The sequence below is a fragment of the Triplophysa rosa genome, unplaced genomic scaffold (genome assembly GCF_024868665.1).
Source record: "Triplophysa rosa unplaced genomic scaffold, Trosa_1v2 scaffold381_ERROPOS127416, whole genome shotgun sequence".
NCBI lineage: Eukaryota > Metazoa > Chordata > Actinopteri > Cypriniformes > Nemacheilidae > Triplophysa > Triplophysa rosa.
In genome coordinates this window covers 66432-76932 of record NW_026634383.1, presented here as the reverse complement: position 1 = coordinate 76932, position 10501 = coordinate 66432, and the positions used below count along the sequence as shown (strand labels likewise).

The 10501-nt window shown below is 47.8% G+C and overlaps 1 protein-coding gene and 5 non-coding genes across 6 annotated transcripts in view; 1 reads left to right on the top strand and 5 right to left on the bottom strand.

Annotated features, from left to right (window-relative positions):
* Nucleotides 1-830: 830 nt before the first annotated feature.
* LOC130550641 (uncharacterized) overlaps nucleotides 831-10501 on the bottom strand; it is a 73827-nt gene continuing 64156 nt past the window's right edge. The window contains exon 2 of the mRNA XM_057328154.1: nucleotides 831-1581. Coding sequence (XP_057184137.1) covers nucleotides 909-1553 — 645 coding nt within the window. The 5' untranslated portion in view covers nucleotides 1554-1581 and the 3' untranslated portion in view covers nucleotides 831-908. The remainder of the gene's footprint in view (nucleotides 1582-10501) is intronic.
* Nucleotides 6584-6665, top strand: trnas-uga (transfer RNA serine (anticodon UGA)). Its single transcript has one exon. It is a non-coding gene; the product is annotated as a tRNA-Ser (tRNA).
* Nucleotides 7278-7350, bottom strand: trnaf-gaa (transfer RNA phenylalanine (anticodon GAA)). The gene has a single exon. It is a non-coding gene; the product is annotated as a tRNA-Phe (tRNA).
* Nucleotides 7435-7508, bottom strand: trnai-aau (transfer RNA isoleucine (anticodon AAU)). The gene has a single exon. It is a non-coding gene; the product is annotated as a tRNA-Ile (tRNA).
* Nucleotides 7587-7658, bottom strand: trnap-ugg (transfer RNA proline (anticodon UGG)). The gene has a single exon. It is a non-coding gene; the product is annotated as a tRNA-Pro (tRNA).
* On the bottom strand, nucleotides 8922-8993 carry trnap-ugg (transfer RNA proline (anticodon UGG)). Its single transcript has one exon. It is a non-coding gene; the product is annotated as a tRNA-Pro (tRNA).

Sequence of the window (10501 nt, the reverse complement as noted above, 5' to 3'; positions counted from 1 at the left end):
CATGAAATATATATAATAGTATTTCAGTGCATTGCAATGTGTTTCAGAAGTTGAATTTGCAAAAAAAAGCTTTATTACCAATTTAAAATGATAAATAAATATTTTAATGAAGTAACGTTTTGATAACGTTTCGCTAACATTGTAAGAATAACATTTTAATGCTAACGTTTTTACAACTTTTTCAATTATTTATAACGTTGAAATAACGTTCTACTAACGTTACTGAAAGAATGTTTTAGAAAAACATTCAGAGAATTTTCAGATAACGTTAGCCAATGTTCTCAGAACGTTCCCTGTTAGCTGGGTCGCTGCGCAAAAGAAGGGGCCCAATCTTTGCGCCCGCTCGCGCAAGCGTAAAGACGCAGAAAACGTGAATATGCCGACAAATGTCTCCTGCAACAATGTTCGGGCTAAATTCCAGTGCGTTATGCAAGAGTTTTAGTTACATGTGTAACAATTCACCCTCTACGGGCTGGACTTGAACCCATAGCTGCGCGACAAGCTCGGTCTCAGCTGAGCCCTGCTGCCATCTGTAGACTACATGTGTATTGCAGTCAATTGCGCCTTTGTTTAGTTATCATTTATTCAGTTATATAATTTTAGACATCATTATAAAGCATATTACATGTTTATGTTTACGGTTAAATAAACTGAATAAAAATGTTTCTTTAAAAATGATTTGATTTATAAGATTTAAAGACACTTCAAATGTAAAATTGTTTATTAAAATAAAAGAAATACACACAAATATTGAAATGATTACACACACACACACACACACACACACACATATATATATATATATATACATAAGAATATGAACCCGTGGGCCCATGTAATATATACAAAATAAAAACAGGAGAAAATGAACACATGGGCCCATGAAATATATACAGGAAAGATGTTATTTATTGAGGAGGTGGAGTTTGGGGTTTATTTTGCTGACGCTGTTCTGCCAACCAGTCATCTAAAGATTTCCCATTTGAGGAACGCAAGCAAAATGTGGCATTGCCATATTGGCTATGGCCAAACTCTTTAGTTTTAGGCTGCCCACATTTGCTGCACATGTTAAAAGTAACCCCTCGCACATATTTCCTCTTATGGACTCCGCTTTCCTTCTCCAGGGACCGCCGGCGCCGGTTCCTCTGGGTGTAACGGGACATAGGAGCAGCAGATGCAGGAGTAGACACAGAAGCAGGTGGAGCGGGGCCTGCACTGGATGTCGAAGCACCAGAAGATGGAATGACCATTGTCACAGTCATGTCTGGGTTAAGGACTAGTGTGCCTAACAATGACCCAGGTGCTGAGATGGGTTGCACATCTCCTGATGCTGTGGGGGCATGTGTGATGGGGCACTCCCTGGTGGCAGCAGCAGGCCGTCGACCTGGTCGCAGACGAGGAGCCTGTCCTTCTCGATTTGGCGGAAGGATGAAATTATGCTTTGGGCCTGATGTCGATGGCGCTTCATTTAATTTTTCCCTCGGCGGAGGAAGCTGCATATCAGCCACAGCAACTGGGTCAAGTGGAGTCAGTCCCTGAGCGAGGACACTCATTTCCTGATTCTTCTGCTGCCTTTGAAACCTGAAAATAAATTACTTGTATTATATATATGTTTAGAAGTATTCAGTTCATTTGAAGCAAATAATGTGCCTTGCTTACCACTGAATGAGTGTCCTCTGGTTTAGCTCAAACAACTGGATCATTGTTTCATCCATCAGCCTGCTACTGTTAAGCACCAGCTCTCGGATGTGGTGGTAATCGGAGAGGATTTTAGACCACCTGGGGGTGCAAACTCCAGCCTTCTTGGTCGGTGACTTGTGTAAAGCACACAGCTTCATACAAATGGCCTCAACCAAGCGGCTGGTGCTGGGCCACTGTGCTGGACCCCCAGGATGTCCAATCAGACACCGTTTCACACTCTCCACACCCGGTGTGACTCCAGACCTCTTCGGTGCCTTAAAGCGCCCATGTGTCAGCTGAGGCTGATGTCGAGGCTGATAGTTTACCCTCTGTTTGTCAATATCATGGAGAGCTGTCCACAGCTGGATGGCCTCTGTCACCTGCAGATCAGTGAGGTAAGGAGCCTCACGAAGACCCACCAGGTAACCAGCCAAATCCTGGACCTTGTCCCACGCAGCGATGCCATCGGGTCCAATGACTGCTCCCTAATGAATGCAGATTAATGTTAATATATGTGGAATAAAACGAGATTGAAATTAAATAAAGCCCTTAAATTGTCTTACCTGAGCCTCGTCGGAGACACTGCTTCCAGTATCAGATGGCTGTGACAGCACTGAAGGGGCAGGAGCAAGATGTTGTTCTCCACCAGATGATGTGGATGTGAGCTCAGCCAGTGATGCTGGGTACTGAGGCAGAGGCAAAGATGAGGGGCTGTTTTTGAGATCATGGCAGGGGTCATCCTCATACAGCACTGGAACTGTGATGTCCTCCGTGATCTCTTCCTCAAATACCTCATCTTGCATGTCCTGGTCATCGACTTCCTCCACCAGCCTGTCTTCCTCCTCTGGGTTCTGGAGCACTGGAGTCAGTGTTTAGTCTGGCTGTAAAGGTACTCCATACCCAGCAATTCACCTACAAGAATGAAATGGAAAAAAGAAAGTTTTCTTAATATTTTGTCAAGTATATTAAATGCAAAATATATAAAAAGTAGAATATTACAAAATAACAAATTAATGAATTTCTTGCCTGTATCCTGTTTCCAGGAGCCATCTAAATCTCTGGCCCTGGTACTTCCCAAACTGAAGTTTGCAGTGAGCCAGTACTAAAACCTGGTCACTGGGGTCTCCACCGTTTGTGCTGACAAAAGTACTGGCCTCTACCAGCACGTGCTCCTTCGGTTTGGCCATTCCAGACTCAACATTTTCAAGGCGCTTCGCCTCTGGCGATGGCGCCATGAGGAGTCGGGTTGATGTTGCCAATTGGCGGCGAAAAACGGGGTATGCGTACATTTTCTGAAATGAAAATCAGAAAGAGACTATTACCTCTACCAACCTGAAAGATACCTGTATGTTTAGTGTGCATTTTTTAATGTATTACAAGTAACCAGTCACTTCATAGCATCTCAGTAGTTGTACATAGCCTGTACATATGTGAGATATAAATCCCTTTTTTGTCTATTAAACTTTTAGGAACCAGTGCCAATGATGCACATTTTCAGGCCTATCTCCTTGAGGGCTTGATGCGTTGGAATGATGACCGGATGGAAGACGCCATAAAAGGAGCATCCTCCATCTGTTCATATGGCGTGCCATGAAAGAGGCTGTCTTTAGGAAGCCCTGGGATGAGCGCTATCGCCCTCCTGGAAACAATACAGGCAAGAAATTCATTAATTTGTTATTTTGTAATATTCTACTTTTTATATATTTTGCATTTAATATACTTGACAAAATATTAAGAAAACTTTCTTTTTTCCATTTCATTCTTGTAGGTGAATTGCTGGGTATGGAGTACCTTTACAGCCAGACTGGCAAAACACTGACTCCAGTGCTCCAGAACCCAGAGGAGGAAGACAGGCTGGTGGAGGAAGTCGATGAGGTATTTGAGGAAGAGATCACGGAGGACATCACAGTTCCAGTGCTGTATGAGGATGACCCCTGCCTGATCTCAAAAACAGCCCCTCATCTTTGCCTCTGCCTCAGTACCCAGCATCACTGGCTGAGCTCACATCCACATCATCTGGTGGAGAACAACATCTTGCTCCTGCCCCTTCAGTGCTGTCACAGCCATCTGATACTGGAAGCAGTGTCTCCGACGAGGCTCAGGTAAGACAATTTAAGGGCTTTATTTAATTTCAATCTCGTTTTATTCCACATATATTAACATTAATCTGCATTCATTAGGGAGCAGTCATTGGACCCGATGGCATCGCTGGTGTGGACAAGGTCCAGGATTTGGCTGGTTACCTGGTGGGTCTTCGTGAGGCTCCTTACCTCACTGATCTGCAGGTGACAGAGGCCATCCAGCTGTGGACAGCTCTCCATGATATTGACAAACAGCNTTAGGAAAACCGTAAGTCTGATCCCTTAGAAATGATATAGCAACTCAAGTCACACCAGCCTGAAGATCTGTGTGATCTGTGTGAAATTAAATTATTCCTGAATAAATAAATGTTAAAAAGAAATAAGTAAAAAAACTAATATGGTTTACGTGTAGCTTGTTAAATTATTGTTATCATTATAACTGTCAGCCAAGACAGAAAAGAAATGTAATAATACTGTAAAGTTTGACATTTATGAATGTGACTTTACTTTAAAGTAATGGAAGCAGTTACAGTGCTTATATTTTTTACAGAAAAAATAGTAATCCATATGTATGTAATACCTGGAATAAAACGGTTCAGGTGGAGGTGGAATGACTAGAGCCACGGGCACACCTGTAGCAGCACAGCTCCACGCCGCCTTTCTTCAGTGTACCCGTCTTCATGTAGAGTGGAAAGTTCTCTGGGTCTTGGATACGCTGCATGTGCTTCCGTTGTTCTTTCCATATCTGCTGGATCTGTTTGTGGTCCAGCAGAGGAACTCCCAGAGTGTCCTTCCCGTCCGCACTGTCAAACAGATCAATCAGTGCTCCAATCAATCTGGTGGTCTCCTCCACCCCCCTGGTCCTTCTCCGGCAGTGCAGTGCCAACTCTCTCCGGGTAATGCGAGCACTGACAGCCTTTTCTGAGATGTGGCCAGTCTTCTTTGCTGCCAGCTCACCCTCCTTTGCACGGTGAAGAGAAGCCACATCCTCTGGATCGCACTGAAAGATGCATGTGGACAGACGTGCCATGAAGATCCCGTAGAGTGGATGAGCCTCTGTCGTGACACCTGCAGCAAATTGCCGCATGAAATGCCAGATGTCGAGGCGCACTTCAAGCTCATCCCACTCTAAAAACATGACCTTCACCCGAGACTGGCCGTGCTGACTGCAGCAATCTCTGTCCACGTACATCACTTTTGGGGCTGCCTCTCCTGTCTTCCGGTAGCGTTTCATCAGTCCAGCTGCCATGGAGTCCAGTCCATGTCCCTCGGTGGCTGTCAGCACAGAGACAAGGACTTGGCCCTGCTCATTTCCCACATTTATGCACCAGGCAGCTGTTCCTGAAGCAGCACTGGCAAGTTTCTTTGTGACCTATTGGGAAAAATAAAAGGGTCAAAAACTGTGTTCATTATGTGCGTACATATATCCATATTGGGCAAATTTCTGATATAAACAGGGCTGTGATACCTTTTTTTGTGAAGTCCATCTTGAGAACACAACCAAAGACAGATGTATTTTTGGCCTTAACCTCGTGCAGTCGCCCCAGAACATCCCTGGCGTACACGGATAACAGCCACTTAGGTTTAGGTAGGGCAGGTAAGGGAGGAGGCTCAGCAAACACAGGAGGCTGCACAAGGGAGGACCTTGTGAATGGTTCGCAGGCAGTCAGGTACTGCAGGACACGCTGTGTCCATGCCTCACTGTGTTGTTCCATTAGCTTCTTGTAAAGCTGAGTCACACTGTTGCCCAGTGTCCTCTCCCTCATCATCCTCAGCACCCGGTTGTCACATGAGTATCTAAGGAAACAACAGTATAATCATGCAAATGCTTCTGTTTGTACTGTAAAAGAATAACACAATAAAAGCGCCTACTAATGAATGATTGTCATTATAAATTACCTGTATGTCAGCAAAGCTGGAAACTGACTGTGGTGGCCCATATCCAGCTGTCCTAAGATGTCCTCAGACCAGGCGGGATACTTCTTTTTGCAGCCTTTGCACTCCAGATACTCAGTGGCAAGGTCATACCACCTGTCGATGTCTAAGACCTTGCGCACTGTACGGTAAAGTCCTGCCTCTGTCAGTCTGTGCTTACCACAGTCTGTGCGAACACAGACAAGAGGAATTAACCACATCTTCAGCGGCATCCATAAGAAAAGGGGCCGACAGAAGAAGAGGTCGGGTGAGGCGGGCGGCTGAGTGTGAATTGAATGGGGCTGAAGAGGATGCCACCAAAGCTTCAGCTGGGACACTAGTTCTGACTTGCCGGTTCGCAGATTGGCCCTAAATAGTGTGTTCCGGATCTACTCATGCTGGAAAGGTGGAAGATGATCTTTCCAGTGGCCTGGAAGCTCAGCCGATGGCTGATGATGTGGAAGATCTGGTGCTCTTGCTGTTTCCGCTGATGGAGACGGACCGGCACAGGCCTCTGAGTGAACAGTAACAAAAACNGGCGCTGTGTCCAGGTGCCAAGTCCTGTTGGAAAATGAAATCTGCATCTCCATAAAGTTGGTCAGCAGCAAATATGTTGAAAAATGCCTATTATGCAAGATCAACAAAATACAGAAATAGCCCTTCTTATATATTTATATGTTATTTAGATTTAGATTTAGATTTAGAAATTCTAAACCGTGACCCGGATTCGAACCGGGTCACGGTTTAGAATTTCTAAATCTAAATTTAGCAGGACATCACGTGCTGTGTTTGTGTTGTTGATGTGATCCTGCCTGTCCCGTTTTGACGTCTCCGTTACATCGCCCGTTACGCTGCCGGCTCGTCCCTCTTTGCCGCACGAGTTAAGCCCAGAGGGCACGGAACCTGTTGTAGTTGTGGCCGAATGGTTAAGGCGATGCACTTGAAATCTATTGGGGTCTCCCCGCGCAGGTTCAAACCCTGCCGACTATGGCTGTTGTGCTTTAGGCGTTCGCTTTGTCAGCCGTACAGTTTCGCGAGCCGCTTTGTTGCTTTAACCCAAGTCGGTAGCATGGGATGAACAGAGAGCGAGAGAAAACGATGCAGCCCTTTATAGACTCCCACGTGTTTGTTTCGAGCGGCTCTGTTACAGATGGAAAGTGTTCCTGATATAACCAGCCTAATGGCTGGTTGCCAGTACGCTCGCCTGCTTTTGCTCAAAGTGCAGTTGACATGCTCTCTCTGCTTTTTGTAGATGCGTCTTTCATGCGGGATTCCATCAAAACTGTGTAACGAGCACCAGAAGGATATAGAAGCACTTGCCAGCTGTTGTACCTGGTCCGCGTGAACTTGCTGCTGTACAGCCATCTGAGAGATGCAGTGGCGAAACAGGGCCTGCCGAAGCCGCAGTCCTGTGGTAGCGTGGTAGAATGTTACCTTCTGAGTGTGAAAACCCAGCTTGAACGCAGAGTGCTAACCATTACATTATGGAACCCGGTGTCGAGTGGTTGCCGACCCGCTAGATCGCAGAGTAAAGGCTGCTCGGTCTGGTGACGGCAATGAGCTCTGCTCTAATGAGAGCAAAGCGACGCACAGAGTAGCGCTTGCCGAAACGCGGGATCGAACCAGGGACCTTTAGATCTTCAGTCTAAAGATCTCCCAACTGAGCTATTTCGGCCACGTCGACTTGCACAGGTCTGTCCGCGAACGACCCCAGGCGCAGTAGCCATGAGTGATGGACAGGATGCAAGAGAAAAGTCAATGGCCCGTACGGGGATCGAACCCACGACCTTGCCGTTATTAGCACCACGCTCTAACCAACTGAGCTAACCAGCCACGAGACTCATGCTTTCACATTCTGGATTGCCATAGCACTCTTTGAGTGTCGTACCGTTAAGTGGAAGGCCTAAGGCAGGGCTCATCCGGGATTTGAACCCGGGACCTCTCGCACCCAAAGCGAGAATCATACCCCTAGACCAACGAGCCAAGCGGTGTGGCGCTCTTGTGATGTCCAGCCCCGTGGGAAAGGTATTTCCACCGCCTGTGTGCCCCGTTTCATTGAGCCGAGGCAACGCTCGTCTTTCGCAAACAACGCCGGGGAGTTAGCTCAAATGGTAAAGCGCTCGCTTAGCATGTGAGAGTTAGCGGGACCGACGCCCGCATTCTCCACGTCAGTGGTTTTTGGAGCCTCCTTCACGCCTTCGTGCGTCTTAGCCCTCCCTATGCTACCTGTCGAGGCTCACCACTGCAGAAAAAGGTCTTCGTGTTGAATCCTGCTCATATGTTCAGTCACACAACGCCATCAGGGTCCGGTGTCGCTCCTCGCTGTGGCACCTCGACACACATGACAAGAGTCTCCCATATGGTACGTGCATTGCTTTTACCCAGAGCAACGTGATGCAGGAGCTTCACGTCCAAAGACAATCGAGTTGTCACTTAAGATTCCACACGTTTTCTTGCAGTGTTACTTGCATTTTCAATAAGCCAGTGTGCACGTGTGCTGTGGTGTGTCTCTTTGCGCTTTCCTGTNAGTCTGCTGTACACCAGTTTGGATTGCTGTAGGTGGAGGTGCAGAGGTAGTGGAGGCTGTGGGTGGAGGTTGAAGAGGCACTAGAGGCTGCGGGTGGAGGTGCAGGAGCACTGGATGTTGCAGGTGGAGGTGCAGGCTGACATACACTGGTGCCCACAGCAGAAGCCTGTCTTTTCAGGACATAGCTTTAAAAAATGGCCATGTTTGTGTTGGGCCTGGCATCTGCCTTAACCAGGTATCTGATGAGGGCTTTGGCCTCCTTGCTCTGGTCCTCATAAACATCCTTCATGGACCGGCCCTGGAAGTCACCAAACTCCACCATCAAGGAGCCCTGCCAGTGTGCAATCCCTCTGACGGGGTTTCGCATGGACGCCCCGAAAAAGGGGGAAGTTCCTGTGAGAGGTCCCAGCGAGATTTGAACTCGGATTGCTGGATTTAGAGTACAGAGTGCTAACCATTACACCATGGAACCCAGTATTGAGCTGTTGCCGACCTGCCAGATCACAGAGTAAAGGCCGCTCGGTCTGGTGACGGCAAAGAGCTCTGCTCTAACGAGAACATATTGATGGACAGAGTCACGCTTGCCGTACGGGCCATTGACGTTATTAGCACCACGCTCTAACCAACTGAGCTAACCGGCCACGGGGCTATTGCTTTCACGTTCTGGATTGCCATAGCGCTCTTTGAGCATCGTACTGTTGAGTGGAAGGCCTAAAGCAGGGCTCGTCCGGGATTTGAACCCGGGACCTCTCGCACCCAAAGCGAGAATCATACCCCTAGACCAACGAGCCGAGCGGTGTGGCACTATTGTGATGTCCAGCCCCGTGGGAAAGGTATTTCCACCGCCTGTGTTCCCCGTTTCATTGAGCCGAGGCAACACGCGTCTTTCACAGACAACGCAGGGGAATTAGCTCAAATGGTAGAGCGCTCGCTTAGCATGCGAGAGGTGGCGGGACCGACGCCCGCATTCTCCACGTCAGTGGCTTTTGGAGCCTCCTTCACGCTTTCGTGCGTCTTAGCCCTCCCTATGCTACCTTCACCACTGCAGAAAAAGGTCTTTGTGTTGATTCCTGCTCATATGTTCAGTCACAAAACGCCATCAGGGTCCGGTGTCGCTCCTCGCTGTGGCACCTCGACACACATGACAAGAGTGTCCCATATGGTACGTGCATTGCTTTTACCCAGAGCAACGTGATGCAGGAGCGTCACGTCCAAAGACAATCGAGTTGTCACTTAAGATTCCACACGTTTTCTTCGAGTGTTACTTGCATTTTCAATAAGCCAGTGTGCACGTGTGCTGTGGTGCGTCTCTTTGCGCTTTCCTGTTTCTTGAAAAGCGTTATCCACCCTTAGTGTTGAGCAATTGTCAAAATAAGTCCTTAGCCCTGGCCATGAAAAATCTCTCACCCAAATGTTTTTTTTTGTGTGTGTTTGTTTGCAATCACATTAACGTCTTAGACATGGGCAATTTGTTCTGCTGTACCCTCCATCTTCTATGTGGTTCATCGTTCCACAAGTACAACCCTACTCCTGCACGTAAACATGGATGAACTTCACTCGTGCTTCGTTGACAGCGCAAACGTTCTAGGAGAAAGGCCGTTGCACGTCCACCACGGTGGGGCGTTAACAATCCCTCTGACGGGGTTCCGCATGGATGCCCCGAAAAAGGGAGAAGATCAAGTGAGAGGTCCCACCGAGATTTGAACTCGGATTGCTGGATTCAGAGTCCTAACCATTACACCATGGAACCAGGTGTCGAGCAGTTGCCGACCCGCCAGATCGCAGAGTAAAGGCCGCTCGGTCTGGTGACGGCAAAGAGCCCTGCTCTAATGAGAACAAAGCGATAGACAGAGACACGCTTACCGGGACCCGGGATCTAACCAGGGACCTTTAGATCTTCAGTCTAACGCTCTCCCAACAGAGCTATTTCTGCCACGTCGACTAGTGCAGGCCTGTCCGCGAACGACCCCAGGCGCAGTAGCCATGAGCGATGTAAGGGAACCTAGAGGGTTCGTGGACAAACGGCCATTCAAATATTTTGCCATTGGACGAATAGTGTGGGCGAGGGACCGTACAGCTTTTGTGGCGTTCGTTTCCCCATTAGTTTCAAGACCAATTGGACATAACCCCTTACCCTCCGGAAGACTACGATAATGCCGCTGCGACACACATTGTGGCTTTTTGGACGCCTCTTGAGGTGCCAGCGAGTTGCAGGCACGTACACCAACCCAATGTTTCGTTCACGTATCCATTGTATGTGCTTAACATGATGCTTAGTCCCTAACCTCAACACCCATCC